The following is a 23,911-nucleotide window of genomic DNA, read 5'->3' on the forward strand; positions in this document are numbered from 1 at the left end:
TTATTCCAACTCTCTGCTTCCTGTTAGATAGCCAATCCCCAATCCACGCTAACACTTAACCCCCAACTCCGTGTACCCTAACCTTCTGCAGCAACCTTTTGTGAGGCACCTTATCGAACGCCTTCTGGAAATCTAAAACCACCACATCCACCAGTTCCTTTCTGTCAACTGCACTCGTTACATCTTCATAAAAATCCAGTAAATTCGTCAAAAATGACTTTCCCTTCATGAATCGTCACCCTCAGTTCTCAGTTTTTGCATCCTGTTGTGCAGTTATACCATTTATTTTACATTGTCTCTCCTTGTTCTTATGATTAGAAAGGTTCATTTTGAACTTCTGTATTAAATTTCATTCACACATTCCACTAGCCTGTCTAATACCTCTGGAAGTCAAATCACTATCCCCTTCATACATCTCTAGAGCTCCAATTTTCTGTCATCCATGACTTTGAAATTGTAACTGTACACCCAGTTTAAGGCACGTGTTAATTATAAATCTTATTTCAGCACGATGAAAAAATACTTTAATGCACTTGATTGTTGAAAAGGCAGTTATCAAAATAACTACAGACAAAACAAGGATTAAGAGGAAGAAATATTATTTGCTTGGGCTTCACGACAGGTGTTAGCAAGCAAACTAAGCAAGAATCTTTGCCAACTCCACTTTGATGAAATTGCAATGCTAACAATTAATATCAGGGTTAAGGAGCTCATTATTAATTTCAGTTATAAAACATCTGCTACTGGTGTATTTAAACAGAATGTAGTTCTGAACACATCTGGAAATACTCTCATGAATGAGATGCGACATTATATGTAAAAACCTCTACCGAAACTATCAAATACATGTTACAGTTCCGCTTTTCATAAACTGAATCAGAGATTTAATTAAAATGTGCTTTTATATTGTCTGTTGTAACAATTTCTTTGATGAACTAATCTTCATTTTTCCAAACGTGTCAATGAAAGACTAAGTAAACAATGGGATTTTATACATGCAAAAAAAAACTCTTCAGTCAGATAAGTTTAAATGACATCCAATATATAGTATGCTGAGCCACAGTTTTAAGTATTTAATGTATTATATCAACAGCCCAGTGCAAGTAAAAAAAGTCAAAATTAATTTCTTCAATAATCAAGAAACTCCAGTACAATAATGCTGTGAATCAATTCTACTGCTCTAATTAATAACACAATTCTAACAATAATGAAGTCCTAACACTGAAACCCATGACAGAGAAAAAAATCATCAGAATTTTCCTTTAACTTTAAAAGGAAAAAGGCAAACATATATTTGTATAGCACCTTCCATAACTACAAGACGTGGCAAAGCACTTTCCAGCCAATACAATACTTTTGTTTCAAGTGTAGTCATTGTTGTAATATAGGAAATGCATCAACCAATCAGCATGCAGCAAGTTCCCACAAAGATAATGTGATAGTGATCAGATAATCTATTTTTGTAATGTGGATTGACGAATAAATATTGGCCACAATATTGGATATAACTATCTTGGTCTTTTTAAAACTAGTGCCATGTCTACCTGAGAGAGAAGTTGCACCTACAACAGTGTAGCCCTCTTTTAGTACTCACTGGTATATCTAGATGTATGTGTTCAGGGCCTAGATAAAGCTTGAATCTACAACTGACTTATTTAAAGACAAGAGGTGTATCAAGTGGTCGATGTTTCAGTAGGGGAGCAATTCAGGAACAGTGACCACAATTCAGTAAGCTTTAAGGTACTGATGCACAAAGGTAAGTATAGTTCTCAAGTTACTAAATTGGGGGAAGGCTGATTACAACAATATTAGGAAGGAATTGAAGAATGTAGATTGGGGGGCAGATGTTTGAGGACAAATCAACATCTGACAATGTGGGGGGCTTTCAAGTGTAAGTTGATAAGGATTCAGGACCGACACATTCCTGTAAGTGTGAAGGATAAGTATGGCAAATTTTGGGAACCTCGGATACCGAGAGATATTGAGAGCCTAGTCAATTACAAAAAGGAAGCATTCATCAAAGCTAAGAGGCTGGGAACACATGCAGCAAGTGTGGAATACAAGGAAAATAGCAAAGAAACTTAAACAAGGTGCAAGGGTAAAAAGGGTCACAAAAAAGCAATGGCCAGCAGGATTAAGGAAAATCCCAAGACTTTTTATACATATGTAAAGAACAAGAGGGTAGCTAGGGAGAGGGTTAGCCCACTCAAGGGCAAGGGAGGGAATCTATGTATGGAGCCAGAGGAAATGGGTGAGGTTAAATGAGTACTTTGCGACAGTATTCACCAAAGAGAAGGACTTTGTGGATGATGAGTCTGGGAAAGGGTGTGTAGATAGTTTGAGCCATGCTGAGATCAAAAAGGTGATGGTATTGGGGTTCTTGAGAAACATTAGGTAGACAAGCCCCCAAGGCCTGATGGGATATACCCCAGAATACTGAGAAAGGCAAGTGAGGAAATTGCTGGGGCCTTGAGAGAAATCTTTGTATTCTCACTGGCTACAGGAGAGGTTCCAGAGGATTGAAGAATAGCCAATGTTGTTCCTTTGTTTAAGAAGAAGGATAGCAAGAATAATCCAGGTAGTTACAGGCTGGTGAGCCTTACATCAGTGGTAGGGAAATTATTGGAGAGGATTCTTTGAGACAGGATTTATTCCCACTTGCAAAAAATGGGACATATTAGTGAGAGGCAACATGAAGGAGAGGTCATTTCTCACGAACTTGATCGAGTTTTTTGAGGAAGTGACGAAGACGATTGATGAGAGTAGGGCAGTGGATGTTATCTACACAGACTTCAGTAAGGCCTTTGATAAGGTCCCTCATTGCAGACTGATGCAGAAGGTGAAGTCAGATGGGATCAGAGATGAACTGGCAAGGTGGGTACAAAACTGGCTCGGGTAGCAGTGGAAAGGTACATTTCTGAATGGAGGGCTGTGACGAGTGGTGTTTCTCAAGGATCAGTGTTGGGACCTTTGCTATTTGGAGGAAAATGTAACTGGTTTGCTTAGTAATTTTGCAGACAACACAAAGGTTGGTGGATTTGCGGATAGCAATGAGGACCATCAAAGAATACAGCAGGATATAGATCGGTTGGAGACTTGGGCGGAGAGATGGCAGATGGAGTTTAATTCGGGCAAATGTGAGGTAATGCATTTTGGAAGGTCTAATACAGAAAGGAAATATACAGTAAATGGCAGAACCCTTAAGAGTATTGATAGGCAAAGGGATCTGGGTGTACAGGTACATAGGTCACTGGAAGTGGCAATGCAGGTGGAGAAGGTAGTCGAGAAGACATACCGCATGCTTGTCTTCATTGGCCGAGGCATTGAGTTTAAAAATTGGCAAGTCATGTTGCAGCTTTACAGAACCTTAGTTAGGCCGTACTTGGAATGTAGTGTTCAATTCTGGTTGTCACACTGCCAGAAGGATGTGGAGGCTTTGGAGAGGGTACAGGAAAGATTTACCAGCATGTTGCTTGGTGTAGAGGGCATTAGCTATGAGGAGGGGTTGGAGAAACTTGGTTTGTTTTCACTAGAATGACGGAGGTTGAGGGTCACCTGACAGAAGTCTACAAGATTTTGAGAGGCATGGACAGATTGGATAATCAGAAACTTTTTCCCAGGGTGGAAGAGTCAATTACTAGGGGTCTCAGGTTTAAGGTGCGAGGTGCATGGTTTAAAAGGAGATATACAAGGCAGATTTTTTACATATGTAGTGGGTGCCTGCAACTTGATGCCAGGGGAGATAGTGGAAACAGATAAGGTAGTGACTTTTAAGGGGTGCCTTGACAAATCCGTGAATAGGATGGGAATAGAGGTATATCCCTGGAAGGGTAGGGGGTTTTAGTTCACTCAGGCAACATGGTTGGCACAGGCTTCGAGGGCTGAAGGGCTCGTTCCTGTGCTGTAATTTTCTTTGTTCTTTAACTAAACCACAGCTAACATAAAAACGATGCCCATGTCAAATCATTCAATATCACAGTGAGGCAACATCTTTATCAAATTTTACACATGCTTGTGATAGTTAAAATATTAATTTTATTTCAAATCCTATCATAGAAAATAAAGCACAGAAAAAGGCCAAGTCTGCTCTGGCTTTTTCAAAGAGCAGTCCAGTAGCTTCCACATCCTTACCCTTTCCCCATATTCCTGCAATTTTTTCTCCTTCAAGTATTTAAACAGCCTTTTCTAATTTTTTTCAGGTTCTTTACCAATAATATTAAATTTGTGCCCTCTGGTTATCAACTCTTTCATTGCTGGAAACATTTTCTCAACATTGGTTTGATCAAAACCTTTCATAATCTTAAAAAAGCGCTAGTAAATCTCCTCATAGTCTTTACTGTTGTGAGGAGAATGATCCCTGTTTCTCCAGTCTTTTCAAGTAACTATAACCCCTTATCCCTGAACTAGTCTAGTAAATATTTTTTGGACCTGCTGCAAAATCTTCACAACCTTTCTGAAGTGTGGCACTTAGAATTGGACATAATTCTCTAGCTGGGGCCAAACTAGCGATTCATATAAGTTTAGAAAGAGAAGCAGATGGAGCCCATTTATTCCTTAATTGTAAAGCCCAGGATTCCATATTCTTTATTAACTGTTTTGCTAATCTACCCAGCACCTTCAAAGATTTCTGTATAATTAACTTCTAGATCTTTCTGTTCTTGCATCCCATTTAAAAGACTTATCGTCTTTCATCATTCTTCCTATTAAAATGCATCACTTTGCACCTTTCCAAAATAAATTTCTTTCCACCAAACCGTTTAAAGCCTCTATTGTCACTTTCCTCATTATTTAATACACTTCCAATTGAAGTAATCAGTACAAACCCATTTAAATAATGCAGTTTCTGACCTCCTGAAATGACTTAGAAACAAAATAATCAGCCTACTTTTAATCATCTGCTTAATTAACAATGCCATCTAGAAAACCTTAGTTGCCAATAACCTGCATACTGATGCTCAGTTTTGAGTTTTACCAGGATCACTGGCTGTATTTCAGCTTAGACCAAACATGGACATAAGAGCCCAATTCCAGAGATGAGGTGGGAATGACTCCCCTTTACATTGAAACATCAAGGAGCCTTAAAGTCAGTGGGCATCGGGGAAAATCTCTCCACTGGTTGAAGTCATCCTTCGCCCAAAGGAAGATGGTTCTAGTTGTTGGAACCAATCATCACAGACATTGCCAACGGAACTTCTCAAGGCAGCATTCGAGATCCAACCATCTTCATAAGTGTCAATGACCTCCATCATAAAATAAGTTTATTTATTTAAGTGGGGATGTTTGCTGAAAACTACATAATATTCAACACCATTCGCAACTCCTAAGATAATGAAGCAATCACTGCTCGTATGCAGCAAGAACTGAGCAACATTGAAGCATGTGCTGGTAGGTGCCACACAAAAACTAGGCACTGACCAGCTCCAATGAGGAAGTATAACCAACTCCCCTTGACAACAATGGCATCACCAGCACTGATTTCCCCATCAAAGCCTCATGGCTCACTAATGACAGGAAACTTAACTGGTCCAGCCAGATAAATACTGCAATTACAAGAATAAATCAGAGGCCGAGTATTCTGTAGCAAGTGACACACCTCCTGACTCCTCAAAGCCTCCCCACCATCTGCAAAGCACATATTAGGAGTGTGATGAAAGTCTCACTACCTACTTGGACGAGTGCAGCTCCAACAATACTGATAAAATTCCACAACGTCCAGAACAAAACTTGATTGGCGCCCCTTCCATCATTGAAACATTTACTGTCTCCACCACTACGGCTGCATTATGCAGCATCTGCAAGATTCAGCACAGCAACCCCCCCAATGCTTCATTGACAGCACTTCCTGAACCTGTGACATCAAATGACTAGAAAGTCAAGGACAGCAGATAGCATGGGAAAACAAGTTCTCCTCTAAGTCATATACCATCCTAACTTTGAAATATAGAACCATAAAATTCCTACAGTGCAACAAGTCTGCCATTCAACCCATATTCAGCCCATCAAGTCTGCACCAAATCACCGAGAGAGCCAGGTCCACCTTCCTGCCCTACCCCCCGTAAACTTGTGCATTGACTATGGCTAATCCATCTAAACCTACACACCTTTGAACACTAAGGGGCAATTTAGCAGGCCAATCCACCCAACCTGCACATCTCTAGACTATGGAAGGAAACCAGAGTATCTGGAGGAGACCTGCATAGACACAGGGAAAACGTGCAAACTCCGCACAATTAATCAAGACCAGAGTCAAACTCTGGTCCCTGGCAATGAGAGACAGCAGTGCTAATCACAGTGCCACCATTCCCTCATTATCACTAGGTCAAAATCATGGAATTGCATGCCTTTTAGCACTGTGGGCTACTTTCACCAAACTGATAATAGCGGTTCAAGATAGGTCACCATCTTCTCGATGGCAAATGCTGAGGGGCAGCTAGTTTTTTGCCAATCACACCCAACATCCCACGAATGAATAAAAAAGAGTTTTCACAATGACACAGTACATTTCATAAAACTTTCGTCCATTAATCCCAACCTTCTTTGATTAGGTTCAATCTCTGCTTCTGTCATCTCAATGTAAACATCTATTGCCAGCAACAGATCTTATTGTTCAGCAAAACGATTTATGATTTCTGCAATTGCCTTTTTCTGATGGACATTGGGAACAAAGTTTGAAAGGAACAAGCACATACCAAATTTGAAAGATGGAGATAGATATGAGAGAAAGAAAGACAGCAATTTGAATTTAAATAGCACCTTTAGCATCACAAAATATTCCAATTAAGGCATTTTGTATGAGACGTAATCAAACAAAAAGTCAAGCCAAAGATATGAGCAACAGAGTGCAAGAGAACAGACTGACGGGAGTGAGTGGAGTGAGTGGAGTGAGTGGAGTGAGTGGAGTGAGTGGAGTGAGTGGAGTGAGAGTGAGTGAGAGAATACGTGCATCCATTGTTTAAGCATTCATTTAAGGAACATGGGCATTGCACGTTAGGCTAGCATTTGTTGTCCATTTCTAAATGCCCTTGAGAAAGTGGTGATGGTGAGTCAAAAAGTGATTTACTTGCTGCAGGCTCCAACCTCTGTCCTGATCTTGTAGCCACACTATTGATACGGCTTGTCCAATTCAGTTTCTGGTCAATGGTATCCTCCAGGGTGTTAATAATGGGGAACTCAGTGACAGTAATGCCACTGAATGTCAAGAAACGATGATTGAGTTTTCTCTTGTTGGAGATTGGTTTTGTGGCATGGATGTTATTTACCACGTGTTAACTCAAGCCTGCATATTGTTCAGGTCTTGTTGCATTTGGACATGGCTACTTTAGTATCAGATGTGTTGTGAATGATGCTGAACATCATGCAATCATCCCACTCCTGACCTTATACTGGAAGGAAGGTCAGTAACAAAACAGCTGAAGATGATTGGGCTTAGAACACTACCAGAAGAACTCTTGCAGTAATATCCTGGAACTGAGATGATTGACCACTAACAACCATAACATCTTTTGTGCTAGGTGCGAATCCAAACTGTGGAGCATTTTGCCTCGATTCCCATTAATTCCATTTTGCTCGGGCTCCTTGATGTCACACTTATCAGTGCTGTGCCTTGATATCAAGGGTGCTCATTTTCACTCATCTCTGGAATGCAGCTGTTTTGTCCATGTTTAAACCAAGGCTATAAAGAGGACAGAAGCTGAGATAGCCCAGTGGAACCCAAACTAAGCAGCAGTGTGCAGGTTATTGATAAGCAACAGCTGCTTGACAGTTCTGTTGATGACTCCTCTCATCAATTTACTGATTAAGAGTAGACTGTTGGGGCAGTAATTTTGGATTCATCCTGCCTTTTGTACAGAGGATACATCAGGGCAATTTTCCCCATTGCCAAGTAGATCCCCATTCCCCATAGCCACTGTTGTGGCTGTACTGGAACATCTTGGCAAGGGGCATAGCACATTCTGGATCAGAAGTCTCCAGTATTGTTACCAGAATGTCAAGGCTCATAACCTTTGCAATATCCAGTGTCCCCAGCCATTTCCTGACATTACGTGGAGCGAATCAAATTGAATTGCATCTGAGATGCAGGACCTTGGAGGCAGCTGAGGTAGATCAGCCGATTGGAATTTCTGGCTGAAGATGGTTGCAAATGTTTCAGTCTTAACTTTTGCACTGGTGTGCTAGGCTCCCCCATAATTGAGGATTGGGATATTTGTTAGCTTTCTCCTCCAGTGAGTTGTTACTTGTCCATTACTATTTACAACTGATGTGGCAGAACTGCAGAAATTAGATCTGATCCATTGATTGTAGGATTGCTTTGCTCTATTGCATGCTTCTTATACTATTTGGCACACAAGTAGTCCTGGGTTGTCACTTCACGCCATTTTTAGGTACGCCTGTTATTCCTGGAATGTTCTCATGTAATCTTCATTGAGCCAAGGTTGATCCTCTGGTTTGATGACAATGGTAGACTGAGCAGATTGAGGTTGAGTCCAATTCTGCTACAGCTGATGACCCACTGCACCCCATGAATGCCCAGTCTCGAGTTGCTAGATCTGTTCAAAGTCTATCCCATTTAGCAAGGTGGCAGTGGCACACATGATGAAGGGTATCCTCAATGTGAAGATGGAGATTATGCAGTGGTGCCTCCCACTGATAACGTCATATGTCATGGTCTGCAGCATTTAGATTAGTGATGTTTGTTCCTTCACTATCTTCTGCAGGCCCAATCTAGCAAATGAGTCCTTCAGGAATCGGCCAGCTCAGTCAGTATTGCTGCTACTCTGCCACTCTTGGTGATGGGCAGAACTGTGTGTATAGCTATATGTGTGTGTGTAGCTATATGTGTGTGGGTGGGGGGTGCATTATTTGATGCAGGATGTTCTTTTGTCCATGTTTCACCTGTTAGAATGAAACCTCATGGAGTCCTGCGCCAATGTGGAGGACAACTCTCTCCCAAGTATATATCACTGCTCTGCAACTACAGTTGGGCATGTCCTGCTGGTGGGACAGTCCATATCCAGGGATGGTGATAGTGGCGTTTGGAACATTATTTGTAAGGTACGATTCTGTGAGTATGACTGTAATGCTATTGCTCAACTTGGCTGTGGAACAGCACTCCCAATTTTGGCACAAGTCCCCAGAAGTTGAAGGAAGGCTTTACGTGGTCGACAGGATTGAGTTTGTCCTCGGCACTTCCCATGCCTAAGTCAATGTCAGGTGGTCCATCTGGTTTAATTCCTCATCAACCTAATAGTTTGATATAACTGGTTGGCTTACTCAGCCATTTAAGCTTCTTCAGAGAGCATTTGCTGTCCTTACCTGGTCTGGAATCACATGTAACACAGGCCAGGTAATGACAGCAACTTTCCTTTTATAAAGGATATTAGTGAACCAGATGGTTTAATTGTCATAATCAGACTTTTAATTCCAGATTTTTATTGAATGAATTCAAATTCCACTATCTGCCATGGTGAGATTCAAAGCTGGGTCTCCAGAGTAATATATTGAGTCTCTGGATTAGTCATCCAGCAACAATACTACTATGGCACCTCAACACAGGAAATGGAAAAAAAGGTATAAAAGGATACTTTTTGATGCTGGAGTTACGGCAATGACTAGATAATCTGTTTCTGTGAGATAGGCTTGAAAATAAATATTGGTTAAGACGTTAGGCAGAACTGTCTGCCCTACTTTCATTTTTTTTGTGTCCACTTGGGGTAACAAATGGGCCTGTCACAGTATCTCCAACAGTGCTACACTTCAACATTGTTGAAGTGAGTATCAGCTTCTCAAGCAAGTCATGATCCCACGAATTTCTGACTCAGACTGGAGAGCGCTATCGCTCAGTGCTAGGAGAACAGTTGAATAGGACACAAGAGAAGCATGAGCAATAGCTCAGTAACTACTGAATAAGGTTATGTAAGATCTTAAGGCAGCACCCTCTATCCATAAAATTGCTAGTGAGCTCTCAAGAACTAGCAAAACCAAGAAATCATAAATATTGTCGGTGAGATTGCAGTTTCCAATTTTGGCCTCCCCTCACTGATGTAACAAGGTTCACATTCATAATAAACGAGAACCTAATTTCCATTCATTCCTAATTTCCTCACTAGACTTATGTAACATCAGTGAGATTCACAACAAGGTCAACCAGACGTGAACCTGTGGTGGGGATCGCCCTGGGGATGCAAAGATTTCTCGAGCCAGCACAGGAGAGGGGCATGGCCAGGCAGTGCTCTGGCAATTCCCCCAGCACAAGTTGGCATTGCCAGGTTGGCAAGGGAATGGAAGAGAGCCGAGGGGTATTATTGGGAAAGGTCACAGATACTTCAGTGGTGTATGTGCGTGGGGGGGATCATTTTCTTCAATTATTGGGGTGCTCTTTAAGAACAGCACCCAGATCTCAGCGGTGCTTGTTCCCAGCTCCAAGAGTCCTGTTTCGCCAGAGTGATGGCACAAACCAAGCCAACTCATTTTTTTGGTAATTAAAAGTGACCAAGATGTAGAGTGAAAATTGGTCAGTGGAGCTGGACAGTTCCACACCAGTTTTTTTTCCACCTGAATTGACGCTGCCAAATTCTTGTCTGTTATATAATGTTCATTTAACAGTACCTTTTGGATAAAGACAGCTAATTGCTCTCTAGAGCAACTGATTTCAATCAATATGCTAGAGAGCATTCCTGTGTCAGAGAATGCATCAAATGATTTTCTCGTTAATAGTTTTTGCTGACTAGCCACTTAAAATCTGGTTTTCCTCAAGTATCTGCTACTTGCAAGTTTGGGATCCAAATGGTTCTGTGCTAAGACAGATCATCTGAGAATGAATGGTACAGCAAAGGAAGCCACTCAGTCCTGTGAAATAACTATCCCATTAGTTCCACTTTGCAACACTTTCCCCATCGTTTAGCACATTTTTCATTCCAGGTATATATCCAAATCCCATTTCGAAGTTACTGTTGAAATTGCTTTCATTAACTTTTCAGGCAGCGCATTCCAGAGTCCAAATAAAAACTTGGATTAATTTAAATGTTCATACAACATGATCAAACAAGATTATTTCTTATTTGTTTGGGGTGAAGTGCCACTTAAATACTCTTGGATTTCTGCTGCCCTCTTCCCACCAAGGCTTGGCCTGATCTAATCCCCCTTTTAAGACCTGACCCAAATCTGACTCCCCCAGCCCACATCTTTCCAGAGGTCCAACATGACACTACCCCCACCCCAACTCCCTGGAGGCCTGATCCAACCCCACAAATCTTACCCACTTACCTTATACATGCACCATTTCCCTGGTCTGTGAAGGACCTTTAAACTAACTGGACCTTTAACTTACTTGATTTATAGCAGCTGGTGCCATTAAAAAAGGGGCATGATCTCCTTATACCTAACTAAGCTTCACTTGATGCTAGGCCTCGGGGATGTATGACACTGCCTAGCCTGAGTCGGAAATTAGGATTGGAAAAAAGTTCAGCTAAGGGAGGAAGAGCAGAGTGGCCACTCTGGAAAAGTTCAACCCATTATCTTTTATCCGTAACTAGGTCACTTAAAACATGAGACTAGAGTATAAGTTTTATTTGGTTAAAAGGTGTTATATAAGTGATATGTCAAATCATACTTAAAATTATTCTAAAAATTAGGAAAGCAATATTTCACAAATGTTAACATTTTTGCCATTGCTACTGAGGAAGTGATAAAATTTGATATTTTTCAGTTATTTTCAAAACTCTTCCTTACGTGAAAGTAACAGAGTAAAAGAAATTCATCAATGCTTTTTTTAAAACAAAATCACTCCACAGCGATCCATCACAGTGAGATTCATTCATGGCTGTTGTAGTGTTGTCAACATCAATTCCTCATCTGTTCCTTCTACCACCAACATCTCCCAGGTCACCCCCTACCAATTTCCTTAACTCCTGAAATGGCCAAATTTATTGTTCAAACCAGTTTGGCACCTAACACAGAAGTTTTAGAACCCTGGAAAAAACACAATACACAGTTTTCAGGACTCAATGGCTCAAAATCAGTTTCTAGGCTCATATGAAATTATAGTTCACTTTATGTAGAGCACTTCCTCATAGCAACAATGTTGCAAGGTAATGGAATAATATTTTAAAAAATTGATCACACTTTCACAAAAGGTAGTGAATTTGTAAGAAAGTTATAGAACAACACTAGAGTATTAAAACATTTTCAGGTTCATAGCTTATTATATGTCTAAACAGAAATTATAAAAAGCCATTTTTGTGCACGTTATGATTTTATTAGTTGTAGTACTAGAGTGAATTGGAAAGCAAAGATGTAGAAGTTGAACAGGGCAAAGCAGTACGCTGAGTGACATGAATGGAACTATAAAAATTGAACAAAAATTTTATTACAGTATCTTCACAATTGTACAATTACCTGGAGTTTTGCATGCAATTCTTATTAAATACAAACTGCAACACTTAACACAGAATTAGAAACAACAAGAAGGCAAGAGAATGAACCAAATTAAAACTGCAAAAGTGAGAGTAAACAAACGCTAAGAGAACATGTCCTACTCTAAAGATACGTTTTGCAAAATTCTCTTCTCAGCCTTCTTTGATTTGTGCAACTTGCATGTATTTTAGTTCGAAATGTTCAAGAATACAGGTATGCTGTCCGTTTTTCTGTCTATCCCTATGTACTTTCCAGTATGCAACTTGCATGTATCTTAGTTCGAAATGTTCAAGAATACAGGTATGCTGTCCGTTTTTCTGTCTATCCCTATGTACTTTCCAGTATGCAACTTTTCAACTAAAAACAAAAACATCATAGAACAGTAAGACACTAACAAGACCACTTATGATGATGGCTGTAGACAACTGGACTGTTATGAATGCATGCATTGATGGTATACAGCAATTTGATCAGATTAATCATCAGCATGGTCATTGTCAACCTATTCCATTCTTTGCAGGCCTTTCCTTTCTGCAAGCGTGGTAAAGAAGGAAAGAAGTAAAATAACTGGTTAGTTTCACTGCAGTTTTCTGTGCCACCTTTCATTGGAAAAATACTCAAGCACATAATCACCCTATCAGTGATACTGAGTGCATATTGTACATACAGTAAGCACTGCTGAAACATTCTAAAACATCCTCATAAGTAAAAAAAAATACAAATTTCATTTTTCAATATTAGAAATACTCTTGTACAGTAAATAGAGCCAAGTAAGTGTAATCAATTACCTGTAACATCTGCATGCCAATCCCTTCTCTCAACCTATATGGTCTAATTACTCCATCTTCATGGATAAATCGAGGTGGCCGAAGGCTCACAACATCTTCTGATGTTTCTGTAGCTCTAGCCAAAGAAGGAAACATCTAAATAATGTACATCTAAATGTGAAAAAAACCTAGTGTATAATAATTTCCAGCTGGCAGCATTCATTCTATGTAAAGTGCAATTTGCAGGGATGAATATTGAACACTACTAATAGTGTAAGTATGTTGAATGCTTCACTTGGTGAACCAGCACGAAAATTGTTTCAGAAACTTCAATAATTGATGGAACATACTAGAATTAATGAATATTCTCATCTTTTTTAATAAATTTCTGTCATGGTGAAACACATCATAAAGCCAATTCATATTAAAAATTAGAATGCCATGCCCAGCAAGGATATCACATTCCTAACTGTCAAGATACGGGCTGCAGTCAATATCACAGCAACCAACCATCCCTTATTTTACACAACTGTCCTGTATTTGAAGTCACCACCCAGTGTTGAATCCTGAGGGGATGGTGTTTTCCCTTAATTTTATTCCTTCTCCACTCCCTCCCCGATCTGATACAAGTAGCACCACTCCAACCCTGCTCTAATGGGCCCCCATGCCAGAATGTCTCTTAACCTTCTTCAGAGAATTGGGTACCATAGTCTTGTGGACTTTACAATCTTGAATTTAAAAATTAGATAATGTTACAAAGGTGGCCACCGAGAGTTAGGTGACTATTGTTATTTCTGTCAAAGTACCACCTCAAGTCTCTAGAAAGTTTTCACTGTAAATTAGTGGATGGGTTGCCCTCCCTTGAATAGGCCTGTTGGAGAGAAATCACTTGTCAAATTTACAGTCCCATTGTCTGTGTAGTTGCCAAAACTCAAAACCAATTGCCTCCCAGACAACATCTGTGAGCTGAAGAAAGAGATGTGCAGAGAAATCAGTTTACCACAAGCAGGTGCGAACAGCTACCATTAAACTCCCATTGTGTAGTCGTGCCTCCAAATTTCAAAATGTTTACGTGGACAACAGAAATAGTCACACAATCGTAACCAACTTTAAATAAGGAACCTTATTATTTCAAAAACGAAGCAGTGACTGATCAATCTGGAAACCGTTACACAAAATGGGCCATTCATCCAACCAGAAAAGAACACAGCATAATAACCAGTCTTCCCAGGCAGCATGAGAGGCACTAATTCATTTTCACCTGCAAAGATTCACCTTTACAGAAACTTGACCAAATCTCATTTGGAAATCCAGAGGTTTTCAATTTAGATTCATCTAAAAAGAACCACAAAAAAGAATGTATCCAGGAATGCAATTGTGCACCTTAAGGGAACCATTTGACTACATGATTTGCTTCTTGTTATTCTATTAACAATTTAGTGGTATGCTTTGTGCTTCAGAGTCCATGTGCGTGGGGGGTGGGAAGGTGGTTTGTGGTGTGTGCGCACGCACGGCATCAGGGTATGTGTGTTTTAAGTCGTATTTGCATTTCCAGGTAGCACATGAATAAATATAGGGTGCATTTCTCCCAAAAAATCTAGGTGTTGTCCTCAGTATGAAAAGCAGTGAAATTACCAGCAAGTGAGACAGCACAATCCAGATCACAATCCACCCACACTTAGGCCAGAATTCTTCGACCTCGCCGTCGGCTGGGATTCTTCAGATCTGCTGCTGTGAATGGAGTTTTGACTGAGCGCCAAATTCTCCATTCTCACAGATAGTCATGGCAGGGCAAAGGAGCAGGAGAAACCAGCCTTAATAACTTTTTTGGGACTTAGGGAGATTCCCGCTGGGAAAGAGATGCATATACTTAAAGATGCTGGCCAGGTTGGTTCCTCTGAGATTGGGGTACCCTTTAAATAGGGCAACCAGATCTCCAGATAACTCTATAGGCCTCCTCCCACCCCCACTCCCGATCTCCTACTCATTAGTAAAGACCCCCTGCCCCCACTTGTCGGCATCATCCTCCATTCATAGTATGATTTGCATCTGCGCATGCGGGGCCGAAGAATTGTTCCCCTTATCGTTTCTTCTGATTTAAACTTTCCTGAAAGCCTGCTTTACGTCTAGTACTAAAAATCACAACATACAAAAGGATTAAAGCATTCCTTTAAAACAGTTGTAAAAAATTAAACAATCCAAGGCCTTCACCGGGAATATCTGATATGTTTCATAATGCTTCAAAATTCAAGTTTGGTTTAGGAAGTGCTCTATAAATTCTATTACCTTTCAACCAATGCAATCCCCTTCTCTGTCACTTGCTCAGGCTGAATTACCAACGCACAACCTGGTACCCTGTGACTGTCTTGCCAATATCTAACTACATGATCAGTAGTACCAAGGATATAACAATAGTGCCCCTTTGTGGCCTGAACTGGATACTGATTCTTAGACATGCTTTCATTAACATTTCTAAAATCTTTCAGTAGGTGGACTGAAAACACTTAAGTGAGAGAAATACTAATGCAAATCGGCTAGCTGTTTTATAGATGGGTGAAAAGGCCAACAGTTACAGCAAATCCCAATTCCTTCACCTCTCTAAAATCAGATTTTAAAAAATCATAACCCCTTTGTAGGCTAACTTATTTTTGTGCATGACATTTTCTTTATAGCTTGTGAAAAGAGCCACAATCCCCTCTCAAGTCCTAATCACGGTGAGAAAAAGATTGAAGTTCAAAGGCATGACAAAAATGGTTCGAAAATTGTGAAGAATTCACAATGTTTTTGAAATGAGGGGTGGAATCTTGTGAAATTCCTGGGAGAAGGAAACAATGCTATAAATTGAACAAGTTGTTTATTAAATTGGTAGATTGAGAACAATACAAGTTTTTGACGGCAGGAACCTTTTTTAATTAGCATATCATGCATGCTCATTAAAACACAACTTCACCAGATTAAACTGTATTTTAGGAATTAGGTACGCAGCAAACAGGAAACACATGCCATTGGATTCATGCAACAGGTAAACTAGTCTTTATGGTGTATTTGGACCAAGTAGGAGCTGCTTTTCTTGGAGGGGGAGCTTTGCTGAGTGGGGAGACTAGGCATTGGTGCAGGCTTTTAGCTATGAAAGGGGAACAGGTATGGCTGACAACAGAGGGAGGACGATGGCAAGGGAAAAGGGGCATGGCTGACGATGGAGGGAAGGGAAGAGCTGGCTGTCGAAGGGGAAATGTGCGTGGCTGACAGAGGGATGGAGAATAGGGGGTGACAAAGGGAAGAAGCCAGGCTACACAAGCGAAGTCAATATTTACAGATGGTAGATGAAGCATGATTGTTGTGAGATCAAGAGTTATACAGTGCAGGTCAATGATAAGGTCTTGAGAGTTGAGGGTAACAGAGGACAACTCAAGAATGATGGATGCAAGTCAAGGTTCCAGTTAGAGAGAAATGACCAATGGTAATGGTGCAAGCTCTAGGGTGAATCATAGTTGGTCAAGTGTAATAGTGGTGGGTTGAAGGCAGAGCAAGTGTGATGGAGCCATATGTCAGACTAGTGACTGCAATGCATTCAAATTTCAGTCAGAATGCAGCTCCTGCAAGATCTTTTGATCTTCTTCTGAAATGTTGCAGGGAGTGGGTGCCCATTTGACTGACATTCAAATACTGTATTTGGACCTTCGAGGTATCGTTGGGCTGGTGACTTTGTGTCTTATCTCACTGATTGATTAGCTGTGGTCCACACCTTATATATCTTATTGCTGCTCATTATGTAATTGCTCATCGTCAGCTGCCCCATTTACAAGCAGTTCCGTCTCACTCACAGTTCTATGGTCAGGACCCATGACGTGAGAAGAGTTCTCCCATTTATATGTGATTTCACCTTATATTTTACCTTTTTATCCCTTGAAAAGTGCTGCTGGCCAGGTCAATGATGCCTCCAGTGGGTCTTGCCACTGCTCCAACCAAGCCTTTGCCAATGCCTTTAAAGAAACCAGCTGCACCTTCCTTCTGTGCACCTACAAAATTAAAATATTTTAGTTTTCCATAATTATGAACATATAAAACGTGATAAATCGCAATAATTTCTTTTTACCTTTAATAGGTTTTGTCACTATTCCTGTGATTCCACTCACAAAGCCCTAAAAAGATTTTAAAAAATGCCATTATAACATAACATTTTCAAACTTTTTTGTTGAATATTACAGTATTATGGCATAATATAGTTAACGTGTACAAATCTGAACTATCTTGAGAAACAACCAAAAGAATCAGCAACCATCTATGCAGTAGGGGACTGTATTACAGCACTTACTAAACTAGTAATCCGGAAATCTGGACAAATAACTGGAAGGATGCACATTCAAAGTTTAGAAGAATGAGGGGAGATCTCATTGAGACGTATAAGATGATGAATGGGATGGATAGGATAGAGGTGGAGAGACTCTTCCCGCTCAAAAAAGACAGTAGGACTAGGGGGCACAGCCTCAAGATAAGGGGGAGGCGGTTTAGAACGGAGTTGAGGAGGAACTTTTTCACTCAAAGGGTGGTGAATCTCTGGAATTCCCTGCCTGTTGAAGTGGTGGAGGCTGCCTCGCTAAATATTTTTAAGAAGTGGGTTGATGGGTTCTTGATAAGAGAGGGGATTAAGGGTTATGGGGAGAGGGCGGGAAAGTGGAACTGAGCCACGACAGATCAGCCATGATCTTATTGAATGGCGGGGCAGGCTCGAAGGGCTAGATGGCCTACTCCTGCTCCTATGTTCTTATGTTCTTAAATCCCACCACAGCAGCTTGAAATTTTGAATTAAATCTTTCAACAAATTTGCACATAAGAACTTGGAATCAGTAAAAAGGAAACCTTGAAGCTGTTGCATTATCATAAAAACCCTACTGGTTCATTGAAAAAAATGTGCTTTCATTACAGTTCCATGCTAACGAGATTAATTCTGAACCACTCTCTAAATTGCCCCAGCAAGCTTCTCAATTGTCTAAAGCACTACAGAGGATAATGTTAAAACTGGTCAGGCCACTTGATTGCATCGTGTATGGGTGGTGAGGTGGCACAGTAGTTCAATTCTGGGTTTGGGTGATTGTATAGCATTTGCATGTTCACCCTGTATCTGCATGGGCTTACTCGGGGTGCTCTGATTTCCTCCCACAGTCCAAATATGTGTAAGTTAGGCCATGCTAAATTACCACTTAGTGTCCAAAGATATGAAAGTTAGGGAGATCAGCAGTATACATACATGGGATTATGGGGATAGAGCCTGGAGAATCAGTGCAGTCTCAATAGGCCAAATGGCTTCTTACGGTGCTATAGGGATTCTATGATTACAGCAAAGGTGCACTGAGCTCTGTGGACCTGCACTGCCCTTTTTATTAAAATATGGAGAATTGTGCCAGAGAAAGAAAAGTTGTCTAACAGTCAAATAAGAAAGTGGCCCACATTTAAGCCACTATGTCTTCCACGCAGAACAGTCCTAACATGGCTAGCTGCACAGTGGTATAATGTCAAGGGTTGAAGAGGTGAAGTAACCATTAGAGTCAGCTGATGAATCAGTACTGTATGCTGAACACTAATTGGAGGAAGTATTGATGATGACAAGAGCACAGAATCAGGGATTGTGTGTCCAAGAAGAGTGTCTTGATTGTAAGTATCAAAACAAGATTTGTATCAGTTGGTGAGAGAAACAACATGAGACACCAATATGTTTGTGCTAATCTTCACCAATTTACCTGTCACACGTGAGCTTTTCCATGAATGCTTTGCTGGAATAACCACTGCACATTCCAAGTGGAGACCAAGGGCTTATTGGACAGAGGTGGGCTAGCAACAACTTGATGGATTGGACCTGATTATAAGAATCACATGTCCATTCCTATTGCCAGAAAGTGTGGGAGAGCGAGCATGCATGTAGCTGTCCCGACCTTGCTGGTTCCATTGACAATGAGTAGGGACAGCATTTCAGACCCAGTCTGTAATTTTGATAGATTCAAGCTGCCTTCTGGAGGTGAAGTTGTTCATACCAGTTGAGAAAGATGTTGTGAACCATGGTAGAGCCCCAGTCTGGAGCTGAAAACTTTTCCACAGAAAGGTTTGAAAGGTGTTGCCAACTTCGCATGATGAATTATGATAAGCTACATATATTTTCAATGCAGTGATTTGTGATAGGACTTTGTTCTTAATAGATGAGTAACCATTAAATTGACCAGCATTAGGAAAGTGGTAAAGTCTTCAGATACTTTGTGCATTGAACAATATTGATATTCAGATCCAACTGTGTTGGTTCTGACTTAATTGTTCCATTTAATGGCAGTCTGAGATCTGGTTCCCTGATTTAAAGCTTGAGCGGATGGCTAAACTCTTCAAAAGACTCTAAAAGCTTCTGAAAAGTTTGCTGACACAACCATGAAATGGAATCCTTTTATGAATGCTTGGTCAATGTTCAAACCCCAGTAATGGAGACAGCTCAGCAGAGGTAATTGATAGTCATTTAACAGAATCTTATGCCAGTTCGGCTAAGTTCCAAACCTCACTAATGAAGTCAGCCCAGAAGGGTTTGTTCACACAGCTGTGAAAGTTACTGTGGAACTTGCTTATTTTGACAGTTTCACGGCCATTAATAGGATTTTTTTTAAATGGTTACTGAATATGTTTGTTAGTTTTGAAAGTTTTATGAGCATTTGAAAGACATCTTAACATTTATAGAGCTTCATACATATGGATTCTTGGTGAGTAGGCAAGGGGGTACAGAGGATATTGGGCATAGAACATATATGGGAGCATAAAGGACATTTTAGAAGAAATATTTATTAGTGTCACAAGTAGGCTTACATTAACACTGCAATGAAGTTACTGTGAAAATCCCCTATCGAGAAAATAGGGGACATGGGTAGGTGAGGTAGGTCATTGGGGGAGGGACATCGAGGTGAGAAATTTGGCAGATTGCAGAAGCCGAATTGTAGACTACTAGTGTGACACATCTAGATGACCAATCCTGATGTAATGGAAGAATATAGAAAAGATTTATGAAAGGGTAATAACGTTTGACAAACCTGTTGGAGCTTTTTGAGGATGTTATTTGTAGCATAGATACAAGAGAATCAGTGGAATTTTCAGAAGACTTTTCATAAGGTATTTGAATTTTCAGAAGGCTTTTAATAAGGTATCATATAGATTAGTAAACAAAATTAGAACACATGGGATTGGGGGTGACATACTAGTATGGATTAAGAATTGTTCAACAGACAGAAAGCAGAGAAAAGGAATAAGTTGGCCATTCTCAGAATGGTAGATACACTAGTGGGTTATTGCAAGAATCAGTGCTAGGACCACAGCTAGTTACAATTTATACAATGATTTGGATGTAGGGACTAATTTAATATTTGCCAACTTGCTGATGATGCAAAGCTAGATGGAGATATAAATTGTGACAAGGATGCAAGGTTTCAAACAGACTAGGACAGGCTAAGTGAATGGGCAAGAACATGGCAGATGGAATATTATGTGAATACATGGGAAGTTATCCAATTTGGTGGAAAAAACAGAAAGAATATTTCTTGCGAGGCATCATGAGGGGAACTGCTTGATAGAGCAGACGCAGCACGGTTTCGTTAAAGGGAAGTCGTGTCTGACAAATTTACTGGCGTTCTATGAGCATGTGTCTAGGGCGGTGGATAGAGGAGAGCCGGTGGATGTGGTCTTTCTTGATTTTCAGAAGGCGTTTGACAAGGTACCTCACAAGAGGTTATTGCAGAAGGTAAGGGGGCATGGAGTTGGGGGTAGGGTGTTAGCGTGGATAGAGGACTGGTTGTCAAATAGGAGGCAGAGAGTGGGGGTCAACGGGTGCTATTCGGATTGGCGGATGGTGACTAGTGGAGTGCCCCAGAGGTCAGTGCTGGGGCCTCAGCTATTTACCATTTTTACAGATGATCTGGAGGAGGGAACCGAGTGTAGGGTGTCGAAATTTGCTGATGACACCAAAATTGGTGGAAAGGCAAATTGTGCGGAGGGTGGTGAGAGTCTACAGAAGGATCTAGATAGGCTGGGCGAATGGGCCAGGAAATGGCAGATGGAATTTAATGTTGGCAAGTGCGAGGTGGTCCACTTTGGTAGGAATAATGGTAGGAAGGATTATTACTTACGTGGAGAAAAACTGCAGCAGGCGACGGTGCAGAGGGACCTCGGGGTCCTTGTGCATGAGTCACAAAAACCCAGCTTGCAGGTGCAGCAGGTGGTCAGGAAGGCGAATGGGATGCTGGCCTTCATCGCGAGGGGGATTGAATATAAAAGTAGGGAGGTCTTGCTGCGGCTGTATAGGGCATTGGTGAGGCCGCAGCTGGAGTACTGTGTGCAGTTTTGGGCGCCGTACTTACGCAAGGATATTTTGGCCTTGGAGGGAGTGCAGAGGAGGTTTACTAGGCTGATGCCGGAGTTGAGGGGGTTGAGCTATGAGGAGAGGCTGAATAAATTAGGCTTGTACTCGTTAGAGTTTAGAAGAATGAGGGGAGATCTCATTGAGACGTATAAGATGATGAATGGGATGGATAGGATAGAGGTGGAGAGACTCTTCCCGCTCAGAAAGGACAGTAGGACTAGAGGGCACAGCCTCAAGATAAAGGGGGGGCGGTTTAGAACGGAGTTGAGGAGGAACTTCTTCACTCAAAGGGTGGTGAATCTCTGGAATTCTCTGCCCGTTGAAGTGGTGGGGGCTACCTCGCTAAATATTTTTAAGACGCGGGTTGATGGGTTTTTGATAAGAGAGGGGATTAAGGGTTATGGGGAGAGGGTGGGAATGTGGAACTGAGCCAAGACAGATCAGCCATGATCTTATTGAATGGCGGGGCAGGCTCGAAGGGCTAGTTGGCCTACTCCTGCTCCTATTTCTTATGTTCTTATGTAATTGGAGGGAGGTGTCTAAAGGGACCTAGGTGTTCTTGTTCATTAGTCACTTAAAGCTGGGATGCAGGTGTAACAATAAGACAGATGGTTTGTTGGCCTTCATCATAAGGGAATGTCCCTCATCCCTGGTTTCATTCTAAAATGTTGCTTCTGTTTGTTCTTCAAGGCCTTACATTATTCTAGAAATGTGGTGCTCAGAATGAAATATAATATGCAGTGTTTAAGTCCCGCTCACTCATCTCCCCTGTGATTTGGTGATCTATGCTGGCTTGCGTTTAAGGAACATGTTGATTTAAAAATTCTCACCACATGATCTCACCTTTTCCCATCTCCTTCAGGCCTACAATCTCATTAGATTTCTATATTAGGTCATTTCTGGTCTATTGAGCATTTCAGATTTTTATCATTCCATTATTTAAGAAAAAACTTCACCTGTCTAGGCTCTCTGTTCTGAAATTCTCTTCCCTAAATTTCTCCACTTCTCTCTTTCCTCCTTCAAGGCTTTCTTCTGGGAATATCACATCCACAAAGCTAGATTAGGAAAACTGAATACTTCAAAATGGAGAGTAGCAGACTTATTGTTGGCAAGGGTATTAAGATCATAGAACTAAGGTGGCTAGATTGAGTTACAATATGATTAGTCATGATCTAACTGAATGATGGAACAGGTTTGTGGAACTGAATGCCAGTTCTTGTTCCTATGAATGAATCTGCTAGCTAAATAGCATGCTAATGTATTAAAGTGAATTTTCTGATGTCCGGTGGCATGTTTCACATCACTCCACTAGCTGATAAGGTCGGAACTTGGAAATCCGCTGGTGCTGGTTGGGGACAAGCCTAGTAGTCAGGGTTCAGTCTTTTAGAGGTGAAATTAGGAAATACTTTCATAGACTAAAGGTGGTAAAAGGCTGGAACACTTCTGCTAGCGGCAGCTGATTCTTAGTTAATGACTAATTTAAATCTGACATTGATAAATTTTTGTTAACCAAAGGTACACAGAACAAAGGCAGGTATATGAAGTAAAGTCACAGATCACCTATTTCATTGAATAATGGAACAAGCTTTGAGGGGCTAAAATGCTCTATTCCTATTGCTGTATATGTATGTTTCTATATCACGCACTACGTTACTGGTGGTGTCGGGGGTGCGAGAATGTAATTTAGCAAATCCTACCGATACCAAGCCTTTTCCTCCGCGTGCAATGCCTTCTTTAATTCCACTTGGTTGTCTGTTCATGGCTTCTCTCCGTCTCTGCTGGTACTCTTCATCCATTGTTATAGCAGCTACACCTTTTGCCATTGCACCAGTTATCCTAGAAGCAGCACCAGCAATACCACCTGCAGGAACGGTTTAGAATTAGTGATATTATGAATGAAAACTGTTCTAAATTTACTCATTTATACTTATTATATTTCTTCAACACTCTTTGATGTTATTGATGTGCAAAGAACAAAGAACAGGACAGCACAGAAACAGGCCCTTCGACCCTCCAAGCTTGTGCTGCTCATTGGTCCAACTAGACCATTCGTTTGTATCCCTCCAATCTCAGGCTGCTCATGTGACTATCCAGGTAATTCTTAAACGATGCCAGCGTGTCTGCCTCCACCACCCTACTTGGCAGCGCATTGCAGGCCCCCACCACCCTCTGCGTGAAAAACGTCCCTCTGATATCGGAGTTATACCTTGCCCCCCTCACCTTGAGCCTGTGACTCCTCGTGATCATCAGCTGTGACTTGGGAAAAACCTTCCCACTATTCACCCTATCGATACCCTTGATAATTTTGTACACCTCTATTAGGTCTCCCCTCATTCTCCGTCTTTCCAGGGAG

The 23,911-nt window shown here is 41.0% G+C and overlaps 1 protein-coding gene across 4 annotated transcripts in view; it reads right to left on the minus strand.

Moving 5' to 3' along the window:
- vps13a (vacuolar protein sorting 13 homolog A) overlaps window positions 1-23,911 on the minus strand; it is a 405,759-nt gene that overhangs the window by 43,208 nt on the left and 338,640 nt on the right. For 3 of the 4 annotated variants that reach the window (XM_080188886.1, XM_080188884.1, XM_080188883.1), the window contains 4 exons: window positions 23,256-23,419; window positions 17,275-17,320; window positions 17,074-17,197; window positions 13,200-13,314 (listed from right to left, as the gene is read on the minus strand). In XM_080188886.1, the coding sequence (XP_080045012.1) occupies window positions 13,200-13,314; window positions 17,074-17,197; window positions 17,275-17,320; window positions 23,256-23,419 (449 nt within the window). Of the gene's footprint in view, window positions 1-12,106; window positions 12,943-13,199; window positions 13,315-17,073; window positions 17,198-17,274; window positions 17,321-23,255; window positions 23,420-23,911 lie in introns of those variants that run through there. The other variant, XM_080188885.1, reaches the window with a different exon arrangement.

The sequence above is a fragment of the Carcharhinus amblyrhynchos genome, chromosome 5 (genome assembly GCF_965287045.1).
Source record: "Carcharhinus amblyrhynchos chromosome 5, sCarAmb.v2.hapA, whole genome shotgun sequence".
Taxonomy (NCBI): Eukaryota; Metazoa; Chordata; class Chondrichthyes; order Carcharhiniformes; family Carcharhinidae; genus Carcharhinus; species Carcharhinus amblyrhynchos.